This window comes from Rana temporaria, chromosome 6 (assembly GCF_905171775.1).
Source record: "Rana temporaria chromosome 6, aRanTem1.1, whole genome shotgun sequence".
Taxonomy (NCBI): Eukaryota; Metazoa; Chordata; class Amphibia; order Anura; family Ranidae; genus Rana; species Rana temporaria.
Genome location: NC_053494.1, coordinates 135917215 through 135932900, shown reverse-complemented (window position 1 = coordinate 135932900; position 15686 = coordinate 135917215). Strand labels below are relative to the sequence as shown.

Sequence of the window (15686 nt, the reverse complement as noted above, 5' to 3'; positions counted from 1 at the left end):
TGTTGGACACATGTTTTTTCCTCTGAATTAAGTACTAGGTATCATAGTATTGTATACAGGACAAATGTATATGAACTTTTAATGGTTGAATTCCTATGTACATTTTTTTTTTATAAATGTGCCCTTATCCTAAAGATTAAACCTTCTTGCAGCTTGAACCTTGTCTTCTAAAGCTAACCTTAGGCGTTCTAATTCTATTTCCTCTGCGAAGGTGGCTTATTTAAATCTATGTAAGAAACAGGGCTAAGCTGCTTTGTAGAAGAAGAAAGTTCTCAGAATAGAGAAAATCTTAAGCAATACCAGTAAGGATTTTTCTCAAATTAATTGATCAGTAGACAGCTGGGAGCGAGGAGAGTTCATCTTATAGAGACCCCTCACTTTTGTTGAATATTATGTTTTACTTCATACCTAATGTATAATGGGAATTTAAATTGATAACACAAGTCTGTAATGTTGAACTGTTTTCTCATTGGTTGCCACTACATGCTGTATAGTAAAGGTGAACTGTATTCTTTTTGGATGGCACTGCATGCTGTACGGTAAAGATGAACTGTTTTCGAATTGGTAGCCACTGTATGCTGTATAGTCATAACCAGTAACATGTTAACATTCTTGATCCTTAGATATATGAAAACATACAGTAAACATTTACCAAATGCCGACCATGCACTGTACATTTACTACTACAGTGTGGGCAGGGCTCAAGTCCGTGGAACTCAGTTCCCTTTGCAGGACTAGAGCAGCCGAGCCGCCCAAGCCAATCCTTCACTAAGCGGCGATGCCCAGCTCGAGTCACTGTCAGGGGCAGGCGAACCTTAGTAATCCTTTATGTTACTGGCCGCTTCCTGTACATGGATTCATCAGGTAGTGTGCGGGTATTCCGTCACTTCCTCGATGTCGCAATGTCTCCTGGGAGCTTTTGTCATTGTTCCCAGGAGACATTGCGGAGGTCTGCCGCGAGTTATCGCGGGATTTATAAAGAACTTGCTTAAAGGATTACTAAGGTACAGTGGATCGAAAGAAAAAAAAACATGCGGTTTAGTAATTATGCATATGAGCGTATTTTTTTTTTTTTTGGTGGGGGAGTGGATCTTGTGTGGGAGTTCCCATACTTTTTTCCCCAGGACTTGACCCCTGAGTGTGGGCCACCTGCGCAGAATCATGTATATATACATGATTTCAAGTTTTCGGGTAGGGGGCGCGCACCCATCTGGCTGCGCTGTGCTTAATCCCAGCACATGCCAATCACCGAGTCCCGGCCAGTGATTGACCACCGGCAACTGCCTTTTTAGCTCTCAGCTTCACGGAACACAGCTCTGTGCGTGTAATCAACACAGAGCTGTATTCAGTGATAGGGGATTCAGTTGTTTTTTCATTCCCTGCTAAGCAAAACAACTAGATCCCCAGTAAAAGCTCTACGCAGTACACACATAAACACTTGCTATGCACATATTTAACCCCTTCATCGCCCTAGATGTTAACCACTTTCTGCCCAGTGTCATTAGTTCAGTGACAATGCATATTATTAGCACTGATCACTGTAATAATGTCACTGGTGATGTCAGTGGCAGCTATTTATTTCTGACAAGTGTCAGTTAGCCTGGGTTCACACTCATGTGAATTTACAGCAAGTTTGATGCTTTTAGGAACACACAGATTGTAAATGTAAAAAGCATAGTATTCCATGGCTTTGGTTCACATCTATGCGTTGCGAATTTGGTGCGAGAAAAAAAAAAGGGTCCTGTGCGTGTTGACTGGAGGTGTGATGTAAATTCCTATGGTGCAGTGCGAATTTTGTCTTCATAGGCTTCAATTGAATTTGCAGTAAACTCGCAGCACACAGCTCACATCTCTGCAAATTGTTCACTGTCTGCCTCCTTTAATTTGCGGTAAAATTGCGTTAATATCGTGATAAATTCGCACCTGTCCACCTCAAAACGCAAGGCAAATTCGCACCTCACGCAGGACAAATAAAGAACAGATCAAGTTCGTAGTACATCACATTGCAGTAGTGTGGACCCAGGCTAAGTGTCAGATTCCCAGCCGTCCCGCTATAAGTTGCTGATCACCGCAATTACTAGTATATACAAAAAAAAAAAAACAATCAATATACACTTGTTGTGATTTTTTGTCACCAAAGACATGTAGCAGAATACATTTTGGCCAAAATTTATTCAGAGATTAATATTTTTAATTTTTCTTATGTGATATGTTTTGTAGCAGAAACAAAGTGTTTTTTTTTGTCAAAATTGTGGATCTTTTATATATATGTATGTATGTATGTATGTATGTAGTGATATATATGTATACAGTAAAACCAAGAGTAACTTGGTTTGAGGGCATTTTGCAAGACAAGCAACATTTTTAAATACATTTTGACTTGATATACAAGCGATGTCTTGATCTAAGAGTAGCGTCATATCACAACAGAGTATAAAAGAGAAGAGAGGCGCCTCTAAGTGTAGCAATATGGTTACATTTAATGGAGGCACAACATTAAGCAACTTATTGCTACACTTACACTCTCTTCTCTTTTATACTCTGTAGGTGCTGCTGGATTTTGCTTCTAGTCCTCTTGTGGGGGCTTCCATTTGTGGATGGACATTTTATTGTCACATTGTTATTATGTTTTTATATGGACTATAAACGGAATGACCTATGAATAAATGGTTGTGGAACAAATCATTTGAGTTTCCATTATTTCTTATGGGGAAATTTGGTTTGATATACAAGTGCTTTGGATTACAAGCATGTTTCTGGAACGAATTATGCTCGCAGTCCAAGGTTTTACTGTATATATATATATATATATATATATATATATATTTAACCACTTCCCGACCGCCTCATGTACATATACGTCGGCAGAATGGCACGGACAGGCACATCAACGTACCTGTACGTGCCTGCCTAGACGTGGGTCGGGGGTCCGATCGGGACCCCCCCGCTACATGCGGTGGTCTGATCCCCTCGGGTAGCGATCCGGGACGATGGCGCGGCTATTCGTATATAGCCGCTCCGTCGCGATCGCTCCCCGGAGCTGAAGAACGGGGAGAGCCGTATGTAAACATGGCTTCCCCGTGCTTCACTGTGGCGGCGTATCGATAGAGTGATCCCTTATATAAGGGAGACTCGATCGATGACGTCAGTCCTACAGCCACACCCCCCTACAGTTGTAAACACACACAAAGTGAACACTAACTCCTACAGCGCCCCCTGTGGTTAACTCCCAAACTGCAACTGTCATTTTCACAATAAACAATGCAATTTAAATGCATTTTTTGCTGTGAAAATGACAATGGTCCCAAAAATGTGTCAAAATTGTCCGAAGTTTCCGCCATAATGTCGCAGTCATGAAAAAAATTGCTTAACGCCGCCATTATTAGTAAAAAAAGAAAATTAATAAAAATGCAATAAAACTATCCCCTATTTTGTAAACGCTATAAATTCTGCGCAAACCAATCGATAAACGCTTATTGCAATTTTTTTTACCAAAAATAGGTAAACAAATACGTATCGGCCTAAACTGAGGAAAAAAAAAATTTAGATATGTTTTTGGGGGATATTTATTATAGCAAAAAGTAAAAAATATTGAATTTTTTTCAAAATTGTCGATCTATTTTTGTTTATAGCGCAAAAAAAAACACGCAGAGGTGATCAAATACCACCAAAAGAAAGCTCTATTTGTGGGGAAAAAAGGACGCCAATTTTGTTTGGGAGCCACGTCGCACGACCGCGCAATTGTCTGTTAAAGCGACGCAGTGCCGAATTGTAAAAACCCCTTCGGTCATTTAGCTGCATATTGGTCCGGTCCTTAAGTGGTTATATATATATATAAAACCCAAAGGTGATCAAATACCACCAAAAGAAAGCTCTATTTGTGTAAACAAAATATATCATTTTTTTTGGGTGAGTGAGAAACTTATATAGCGCAACACATGCAAACTGAATCGCCTCTGGGCACTTAGTATCCTTTACCTACTGTACTTTTGCCCTCAGAAAAGATGGGTGCAGCATTGCATGGCGCGCAATTGTCAGTTAAAGCGGAGCTCCACCCAAAAGGGGAACTTCGACTTTAAGTCCTGCTCCACCGCTCCTGTTTGTGAAATGGAGCTTTTGGGGAGGAGGGGGAGCGAGGACCCAATTCTGACAGGTACCTGCTCCCATTTCTGCTCCAAAACCCTGACGTGATTGGGAGTGGAAGTTCTCCTTTTTCTCTCCCTCCTGAAGTCTTCTGGGACATGTGACAGGTCTCAGAAAACGTTAGGACCAGTCACAGAGCTCAGCGCCCCACTCGCGCATGTGCTGTGGGCACTTGGCTGTGAAGCCGCAAGCCATCACAGCTAGATGCCCATAGTGAAGATGCTGGCGCTGCTGAGGGAGGGCACAAGGAGAAAACAGCTGGGGTGAGTACACTGCTGGATTGTGAGACAATTGAGTGTCTGGTCATTCAGAGGGTAAAATCTTCTGGAGCTGAGGTGGTTAAAGACAGAAGCAGAAAGGGTTGTGTATATTTACAAGTTCCTAATTTCAGATTGTGTTTTGTAACAGAAAAATGAATACTTGTTCACCATGATCACTGAAGACAGCAGACATGTTCTTCTTGGCCTGAGGTACTCTGAAAATAAGCTACATTTCCTGTTCAGGAATACAGAACGCTCTGATGAATGGCAAACCAAAGTTACTTTTCGAAGCATCTCATTGGCTGATGATCGGTGGCACACATTGGTCTTAGCTGTGTCTGGAACTTCTATCACCCTTACCACTGATTGCAATATACCAACAGAAATGTAAGTTAAGTGTTGTATTACCATGTATGCTCTAAAAAGTGTTTGACTGCTACTTTATAATGATTATATTAAGGCATAACAATATATAATACAGTATGATGACAACAAATGTGTTTAAATCAATCATCTGGCATTCTGTAGGCAATAAAATAAACATAACGATCACCCCAGGTAAATGGACACCGCATCACAGATTGCTGAGAACTCTGGTTGTTAAAGCAGAGGGCCACCTAAAAATTTTTTTTTTTTTTTAGACTTACCAGAAATGGCTGTTGCTATGCAGATCGTCCTAATCTGCCACTTCCTATTTTGCGATAGTCTTCATTCTTCTCCTCCTCACGTTGTCTTCTGGGGAATCGGACATGCTGTCTTCTGGGACCTGTGTGTGTCCCAGAAGACAGTCGGCCATTCACATGTACAAGGCTCCACTGCCTGTTTCCCTTAGTACGAATGGCTGCGCAGACACCTGATCCGATGGACGGATTGGCCTCGGAGGGGCTGACATCGCGGGCACCCTGGACAGGTAAGTGTGCTTATTAAAAGTCAGCAGCTACATGTATGTATACCGCTCCTTCACCACTCCTTCCCATTTAAAACAATGGAAAACCGCGGTAATACCACCCGCAATGCGCCTCTGTAGAGGCGCATTGCGGGCAGTATTAAGCCTTTATCGGCTGCTAGCAGAGGTTAATACCGCACCGCTAGCGGCCGAATCCCTCGGCAATTCCGATGGTATAGTGGCGCTATTTTAGCGGCGCTATACCGCCACCGTGCCTCCCGCCCCAGTGTGAAAGGGGCCTAATGGCTGTGTGTTGAGTTATTTTCAGGGGACAGCAAATTTACACTGTTATACAAGCTGTACAGTCACTACTTTTCACTGTAACAAGGTGTCATCTCTTCAGTGTTGTCACATGAAAAGATACAATAAAATATTTACAAAAATGAGAGGGGTGTACTTAATTCTGTGAGATACTGTGTGTGTGTGTATGTATATATACAGTATATATATACATAGATAGATAGATAGATAGATAGATAGATAGATAGATAGATAGATAGATAGATAGATAGATAGATAGATAGATAGATAGATAGATAGATAGATCCTGGATTATGTAATATTGTGCTGCTAATTTGACGAGTATTTTTGCAAAAATTAGGCGGAATGAGTAATTTTTGAAGCAGACCTTTTAGCAGGTTTCCAAGTTTGCATGAATACATACTTGACATGCCACAATATACAGCAGCATGTTTTTTTAAAAGCTTTACCTTTTCTGTTTATTTTGCTTTGTAAGAAGGATAAAGAGTAACATACATGAGATGTTTGGTGTAAAAATTCAAAAGTTTATGAAAGATGCAGGAAGGTATAACATAGAAATAACCCATATCAGAAAATCCCTATTGATTTAAAATCTACCTTTTAAAAAGCAGTTTTTAAGCTCCGGACAAATGACTTTGCCTAGAACGAGATTTTGTCACCCGTCTCCTGTAGGCAGGAAAAATGAATTTTTTCAGTCTCCCCAGTGATCATAATGCAACACTGTAATTTTGTAGTCAGTCACAATGTGAGGGGTTGCAGCAGGGGGTGGACGTTTGGGAGTCAAGAAATACACAGACACCAAGATTTACATGATTCAATTGTGTCATTTCTGAGCCAGAATCTCAGTTTAGGAATTTGATTCTGACTCTGGATAGTGACTGAACAAATGTGGCTCCATCCTTTTGGCAAGAAAAGCAAACAAAAGCATTGTTAAGTAAGACCCCTTTCACACTGAGGAGTTTTTCAGGCAGTACAGCGCTAAAAATAGCGCTGCTATACCGCCTGAAAAACTCCTTCACTGCAGACTCAATGTGAAAGCCCGAGGGCTTTCACACTGAGGCGATGCGCTGGCGGGAGAGAAAAAAATCTCCTGTCAGCAGCATCTTTGGAGCGGTGAGAGAAGCGGCATGTATACCGCTCCTTCCCATTTAAAACAATGGCAAACCGCGGCATTGCGGGCGGTATTAACTCTTTATCGGCCGCTAGCGGGGGTTAATACCGCACCGCTAGCGGCCGATTCCCGCGGCAATCCCGGCGGTATAGCGCTGATATTTTTAGCGCCGCTATACCGCCACCACGGCTCCCGCTCCAATGTGAACGGGGCCTTAGGGAGAGTACTGTGATCTTTGTGACAAGTAAAACAAAATACCTGTAAAGCCTCGTACACACGACCGAGGAACTCGACGGGCGAAACACATCGTTTTCCTCGTCGAGTTCCTTGTTAGGCTGTCGAGGAACTCGACAAGGCAAGTTTCTCGATTCCCATCGAGGAAATAGAGAACTTGCTCTCTTTTTGGCTTGTCGAGTTTCTCGACAGTTTACTCTACGAAAATGTACACACGACCGGTTTCCTCGGCAAAAAAATATCTCCCAGCAAGTTTCTTGCTGTTTTTTGCCGAGAAACTCGGTCGTGTGTACGAGGCCTTAGTGTTATACTTATGCTGCGTACACGGAATTTTTTCATCCGATATTCCAACCGTGTGTGCCCCATCTGAGTTTTTCCTTCGGAAATTCCGACGGACTTAGAAGAGAACATGTTCTCTTTTTTTACGACGGAAATTCAGTTTGTCTGTATGGAACTTCGACGGATAAAAAAACACACATGCTCAGAATCAAGTCAACGCATGCTCGGAAGCATTGAACTTAATTTTTCTTGGCTCGTCATAGTGTTGTACTTCACCGCGTTCTTGACGGTCGGAATTTGGTGTGACAGTGTGTATGCAAGACAGCTTGAACGGAATTCCGTCTGAAAAATCCATCAGAGTTTATCCCGACGGAAATTCCAATCGCGTGTACAAGGCACAACATAGGACTTAGCATCCATACACTATTATGATACTGAGTGCACTTTAAGCTGCTGATTAAAGGTAGATTTATTCATTTATTATAGGCATTTATACAGCACTGACAATTTACTCAGCACTTCACATATTATACATTCACATCAGACAAACAAAAAATGCAGCGCACAGTAGGTAAATTGGTAATATCACTTTATAGTCTAAATGAGCATAACAAGGGAAGGTATAAGCACAGACTGATGTAAAATACAATTAAATAGCAATAAATGAGATGAATATAAATGGAATAAAAAAAAAAATTAATTATATCACAGTCCACATTCACATCAGACCCTACCCTCAAGGAGCTTACAATCTAAGGTTCCTATCACACATGCATCACAAACATACTGGGGCCAATTTAGAGAGGAGCCAATTATCCTGACAGCATGTCTTTGGAGTATGGGAAAAAAAAATGGATTACCTGGAGTAAAGCCCACTCAAATACAGGGAAAACATGCAAATTCCATACGGATAGCATCCTAGCCGGGATCTAAACCTGCGAGGCAGAAGTGCTAGTCACTAAGTCAACCTCCACCAACCAATGTTACCCCCTTTTATATAGATATTATAATATAGAAGGATGTCTAAATAATAAGAGCTAAATTGGTTGGCGGAGGGTGCCACCGTCTGTCAGAAACTTTCTGCTAATCCTATGAACATCTGATTTGAGAATATGAAAATATTAATTATAGAATTAAAATGAGACTAAGATACTGCACAAATATAGTGGTAATTGAAGTTTGTAAATGTAAAATCTTTGCCATATACTATTTGCTGAAAGTATTAAAAATCCAATTACCCATCCCTAGGATGATAAATATTTCAGGGACTGGATGCCTTGTTAGGTGTATTAGTGAATATGTGAATATTTATTCACAGCAAATAGTGAAATGTTTTAGGGATAAAGACAGCAGAGATGAAAGTAATGTAACTGGGATCTAAGCACCATGACGCAGTAATTTGTAGATAACTAACTGTGTTCAATTTATCTTAATATAAATCCGACATCGTTTTGCAGTTTACAGAAATTGCCATAGGTGCTAAATGTTCACCCATTTTTGCAAATGTACTAATTATCTATGTGCAAGGACTATTTGTTTATTAGAAGTGGGTCAGAAGTTGAAGATTAATTAGATGGCATCATCTAAAGATAATTTTCTGTTTATTGGGAATAGTTGACATTTTTTTGAATTTCATTAGTTCTAATAAAATAACTATTCAGTTTGCTGCTCATGGCAGCGCCACCATTTTTCTTGGGAAGGAGAAAACGGAAGACTACTCAGTTTTGGAAGTCCAAAGACAGAAATAGTTATAGAGAAATGAAGTGCCATCATTATAAACTTTATTTGTCCAATATTGAGGGCCAGATCACTCAGGAACAGACAGCTTCTGAAGCGATTTTACCTCTCCGACAGCTGTCCGTTCCTGACTGTGGCAGTGTGGTGATTAAGCACATCACATACAACTCTCTTTTTTTTTTGTACATATTTTATTTGAATTGTAAAAAAAATACTCTTCATTCTTGTCACTGTGCAGCAGCGCGATGCGCTGCGCTCAGTGTTGCCAACCTACCAGATTGAAATTTTCTGGCGCAGCCACGTTTTTACTGGCATTTCACAAAAGTTACTAAATTACATTTTTAGGTGCAAATTTCAGTATTTAGGCTACAAACAAGTACGCCAGGCAAATAGCAATGTGATTTAAGGTAGATATTAAGGTAAAAAAACATATTTTTGTTATTTTCGATATAATAAGGGCAAATTATTTAGTCACTTCACCCCCTGCCTCAATCCCCATCTGCCACCAACACCCCCTGGCTTCACCCCCCTCTGCGGTGCCACAATCTCCCCCTGCCTCCAATCTCCCCTTGCCTCCATTAACCTCCTGCCTCCATCGTCCCCTTCTGCGGTGCCACCATCACCCTCTGCCTCCATCGGATCCCCTTCTGCCACCATCACCTGATGTCACTGTCGGCTGGGCTGTCTGTCACTCTGTCCGTCCCCGACTCCCCTGTGAACTTTGTATTGCCTGGATGCAGCAGGCTCCTCCATTCCGCCACGTGCTGCTCAGCCTCCGATTCCTGACTCTTGCTCTAGTGCTGTGCTCCTCCGACCTCCTGGTTAGTTACAGGATGCGCAGTTCCAAGCCAAACCGATCTCGGCTATTTTTACTGGCACATTCCCGCAACTACAGACATTTACGGACGGGGGAAAAAGTGCCAGCTTTTACGGACGGTTGGCAACACTGGCTGCGCTGCTGTACATGCCTATTAAAAATGTAAAACAAGTTTTGCCTTTAGTTCTACTTAAGCACTTATGTTACAGTGCAGAGAGCATAATTTATTGCTCCTATTAACGAATAATCAAACAACTTTAGGTATCCTTGCCCCTTTAATCCTTGACCTGCCCAATGCAGTAGAAATGGATATATGTCTGTGCTCAGGTCCTAAATGACCTCCATATAAATGATGCATCAGATACTAAAGAGGTGTAACCCCATGTTAACCCCTATATATTCATAGAAAACTTTTGCCTAAACAACAGGGATTTCTAATTCTCATATGTTGCAATACATGCTCAAGCTGACAACCGCCCCCCCCCCCCCCCCCTCCCACCCAACATGCTCTTTGGTTGTTCCCTAATCTACCTTGCTACCCCCAGCTGTGTCTGTCTGTCCTACATTGGTACTAAGGGGTTGATTTCCTAAAGGCAAATAGACTGTAGCACTTTGCACACTGCAAGAACAGTTGCTCCAGAGCTTAGTAAACGGGCCAAAGCTCTGCAATCCAATCACATGTAAGCAAAAATGCTGTTTTTTTGGTGTGCATGTGATTGTTTTTTTTAGTGCCAAATGAAGCTTTACCTAATTTACCAACTGCGCTTTGCTAAAGCCACAGGCTATTTGCCTTTAGTAAATAAACCCCTATATGTTCACACTCTTAAGAGAAAGCTATTAGCAAGTATAAATTTGGCAATTTAGGTGAGGACTAACCAGTCAGGCATTACTTTCATGCAGTTGGCCATCATGAACACGTATTGCAATATATATATGAACTAAGAATACCTGTTTTGTAGGCAAAAGTTTACTATGAATATGTAAGAGTGTTTTGTTTTACAAATTAACATTCAAGGTAACAATTTTACTTTAAAGCTTTACATTTTTTAAATTAAAATAACAAACATGTTATACTTACCTGCTCTGTGCAATGGTTTTGCACAGAGCAGCCCCAAACCTCCTCTCCTGGGTCCCCCACTGGCACTTTTGGCTCTTCCTCTTCTCAGTGTGCCACTATAGGAAGCCGCTTCTTATGGTAGCAGGCCCGATGGCTCAATTTCAGAGCCAGGCTGTATGTGTCTATAGATACACACAGCACAGCTCAGCCCTGCACCCCCACTGTCTGATCAAAGGATTTGATTGACAGCAGCAGGAGCCAACGGCTTCCACTGCTACCTCTGTGACAGTGCTGGTGGTTGGAGATTGACCAAATGCTCTCACATGGGAGCATAAAGTCCCCAGCTTTGTGTTAGCTCCAACTGCAGCTTTGACAGGACTTATTTTTCTCTCTTACAATGGCTGAACAAAGATGTGGGAATGTGAAGGAAAAGCAAGTATGTGCTACTGGGAGAGGGGGAAGAGCTTTAAAATAAACCTTTTGCTCTGCCCTGCATGGGCAAAGAACAGGTGTGCTTTGATACATAAAGAAATGCTAGAGCACTATGGGTTAGCCAAAGAGATAGTGCTTTGAAGCAAGCCATGCCTGCTGTGCTATTTGTCTGATTCAAACTTCAGACTGAGCAGTCTTTTAATGAATGACTCTCTGCAGATAGTTCATTCATTTACATGTATACATTTTAGCTTAGGGTGTAGAGTTCTGTTAGCAATAACCTTTTTGCTTTAAATTAAAAAAAAAAAACAAGAACTGAGAGACTGTAAAGTATAAAATGCCTAAAGCTCTATCTGCTAGTTCAGAAACAGAATATAAATTGTTAACATGCTATATTTCATGCCTGACTTAAAAAAGGTTCCTTGAAGTGTATTTTTTAGTTCTGACAAATCACATACCACTATACAATGCCTTTATCAAAATACATAGAATTTGGAAGCTGCAAAGTGAAATGTGACCTTGTAATGGCCCCAATAAATCTTCATATATTATGAGTAGTGTTCTGAAGTGTGTCCAATCTAAAGGATGGCTTAATTAAAAATCTGGTTGTATAAAAATATCCTTTCCTGGTTTTATGATGAAAGCTTGCATAGTGCTTAATACTAACAGAAGATTAAAGCAATATATTAAAGTTTTCACCTCCAGAAATGAAAAGGTTTTCTTAGCTAATATACATATATATTTTTTATGGTGTTGAAAACGGAGTGTTGAATTCAAATACTTACCGTAATTTTCCTTTTCCGACAAGCTCCATGGCAGCACAGCTAGCTATAGGCTCCGCCCCCCATGCCTCCAGGACTTAATGCATATCAATTTGAGCCCACCTACAGCCTCTGCGTTCTGTAACTAGTCCTACCAAGCTGGGTGGGATCTGTGCTGCCATGGAGCTTGTCAGGAAAGGAAAATTACGGTAAGTATTTGAATTCAATTTTCTGTTTTCCTGACGGCTCCATGTCAGCACAGCTGGGAACTAACTAGACAAAACAGGGGAGGGATAATGCTACACACTCCTCAATTCTGACTAAAAAAAATAACAGAAGCCAGGATGCCTCTACCAAACTCAATTGTCATTAAGCCATGAATATGAATATTTTGGTGCACACGTAGCTGCCTTGCAGATCGTTTCAGACACTCGGCCTGCTGCCAATTTCAAGGTCCAGAGTCTAGTGACGAGCACATAGAAATATAAAAGGATATCCCATATCTCAACAGGCCATGGCTGGCTCCAGTAGACATCCACAGGTGACTACTCTACCTTCGCTGGAAATGCTGGTCTTTTGAGGGGGTTGGCATAATGGCACAATAGTAAAGAAAACATGAGAAGCAACCAACAGGTTATTGCCATGTGTGAATAGACAAAGTGCTACTTTGTGTACCTGTTATGCAGAGTACTCACTGTGGAGGAGCTCAGGCTATGCATAGTGGCTTTTGATAACAGAAAACAAATGAGTGGATTGTCAAACAATCAAAAGTCAATAGCGATAACGATAACACTGGCCATGCTGCCCTTCATGGATGGGGGTATCCTAGTAACAGACAAGAAAAAAACAGCAAATGCGGACCAGCCTAGTGTATTACTGTGTTGACAACTTTTATTAAAATACAATGTAAAAAACCTACTCACAATTGTGGTAGAAAGGTTTGCAGTAAGAAAGTCATTCCATAAATGCCTGCAGCATGTAGAACCCGAACCACACTCCAAATGGTCATGGAGGAAGTGAAGAGGGTCACTGCCGGCTGAAGCGTTTCAAAGCACAAAGCTTCTTCATCACATTCGACTGCAGGTTCGATAGACACAGATTGTTATTGTCAGCATCATGTCGAATCTCCTATCTATATCGAACTGTTGTAGCAACGAAAATAAAGCATTATTTTGTAGGATCTTTTGGATTTCGGATTCTGCGCGTTCGTTTTAGTTTGTTAAAATGATAACGAAAATACCCGAAATTTGGATGAAAATGCATTCGGACGAAAATGAATGCACATGTCTAGCCCTTACTGGATAGATAGACTCCACGTTATAGGAGCCTAACAAAGCATGGATTCACACACACCCCATTAAGGATCCATCCATGAAAAGCAGATGAAGATGGCATTGAAATCAGCCTTGCTGGTTTTTCCTTTTCCTTGTTCTTTCATGCAAGTGATATAAAGGAAGAGAGAGATCGCCACATAGTGTAAAACCATGGTATTTATTGAATGAGTCCTCAAGTCCAACAAAAGTAAAAATATCCTGGGATAAAACTTACCATGCCAGTTTGTGATCTGCAAAAACTTTTAACCCAGAATATTTTTACTTTGGTTGGACTTCATACACGCTTCATAAGCATGGGTCCTTTCGTACCTGATGAGGGGTCACCTCATAAATGACCAGCGCACATAAGAAGTTGGCATGCTCATTTGCTAAATGCCAGTCAGGAGAACCTTTTTCTTAGCAAAATTCACATAAAGAGCAAATAATAAAACAAGATAATAATCTTATTTGCATGCACATACAGAAAGAGGTTTTCAATCTTATGATCTGTTGCCTTGCACTGCTCATTGAAGCATTATCAGCTAAGATCTCCATACACAGTTCTTGTCTGATAAATTATTTAAAGTCTTCAACTGTTTAAAGGATCACTAAAGGAATATTTTTTTTTTTTAGCTAAATAGCTTCCTTTACCTTACTGTAGTACTGGTTTCATGTCCTCATTGCTCGTTTTTGCTTTGATGTTGCTGTAAAACTGCTCTGATCTCCACACTTCCTGGTTGTCCATTTCCTTATAACCATCGTACTGGGAGCTTTTTTCACGATGGTCTAAGCTGTCATTACTGTGTGTCTAAAACTTAACAGAACCAATCAGATTCATTTTAAAAACAAAACACTGCCCTGGATTTGTTTGTTTTTGTTTTGTGTGTCTCTCTAGTTCACAGGAACATGAAACCAGTTTAAAAGTGAAACTAAACTGCAGGCACATTATATGATTGTTTTTTTATCTATTTGTAAAAGGAATCAGTTAACTTTTATGTCTCTATACCCTGTAAACAGTCATTTCAGCAAAAAAATGTTTTTCCTTTAGTGACCCTTTAAGACTTTCTGAGACTTTTTCAATTGGCTGTTTTTTGAAAAAGGGAAGGTCACCATTCAAAAAGATCCTATAGTCCTCAAATTGTTATTCATGCCCTTGTATGTCCTACATATTGGGGCTCTGATCCTTTATCTAACTTACACTCAGAACATTCAAAAAGGTAAAAAGTAGGGTGGGACTTTAAATGTGCCTCAGTGGGGTTGAGAGGAATTAATAAACTTTACCATAGCTTTAAACAACATAGAAAAAGTTTTATTTACCATCCTTGGATGGAATACTTTAAAACAATAAATCACAGTTTGCTACAAATTACAGTTTTACTGTATCTTTGGTCCAGGGTGTGTAGATCCTGGTCAGTTGTATCATAAATATGGCCTACGCATTTCATGGGTGACCCTGTTTCCTCAAGGCCTTTAATGTAACACACAGATAAAGCAACACATAAGATAGCATTAAAATCACATTCTGAAGAAATATAATATCAATTATTGCTTATACAGTGATTGTATATGTAACATCCAAAAAAGTATTAATTACAGTGTGAGAAAGGTGAGGTTAATACAGGGCATTTGTAGTTGCCCCTTACAAGTATATTGGTTCAACATTTAAATTTTTTAGAGAACTAAACATGCGCAACTACAGAGATTTTTGTATAATGTCTAGCTGTGTTTGCTCACACCTTTGTTTTATTGGTGTTTTGTCATGCTTTCCATCCTGCTGAATGTAAGGCCTTATGCACACAGAATGATTTTGTTCTAGAAGCCAGCAGCATTTTTGCAGAAAACATGCCTGATGCTTGTAAAGTGTCCAAAGATTTAACAGGCTTTCAGAAGCTTTTACCGGCGTCTAGCTCTTTGGTGTTAAATTACCGTATTTTTCGCTCTATAAGACGCACCTGACCATAGGATGCACCTAGGTTTTAGAAGAGAAAAACAAGAAAAAAAGATATTCTGAAACCAAATGGTGTACCAAAATATTTACCAGTGCCCATGAAATGCAGCCTGACCTGTGCCAAATAAATGCAGCCTTACCAGTCTTATAAAATGAAGCCTGACTTGTACCCACAAAATGCAGCCTGACTTGTACCCACAAAATGCAGCCTGACTCGTGCCCATAAAATGCAGCCTGACTTGTGCCCATAAAATGCAGCCTGATTTGTTCCCATAAAATGCAGCCTGATTTGTGCCCATTAAATTCAGCCTCACTTGCAGCCTTACCTGTGTCCAATCCGTTAAATGCAGCCTGTTCTGTGCCTGGCGACTGGCGAGGACGTAATCA

The 15686-nt window shown here is 40.6% G+C and overlaps 1 protein-coding gene across 1 annotated transcript in view; it reads left to right on the top strand.

Moving 5' to 3' along the window:
* TSPEAR (thrombospondin type laminin G domain and EAR repeats) overlaps positions 1–15686 on the top strand; it is a 184613-nt gene that overhangs the window by 45522 nt on the left and 123405 nt on the right. Inside the window, exon 3 of the mRNA XM_040357413.1 lies at positions 4552–4790. Coding sequence (XP_040213347.1) covers positions 4552–4790 — 239 coding nt within the window. The remainder of the gene's footprint in view (positions 1–4551; positions 4791–15686) is intronic.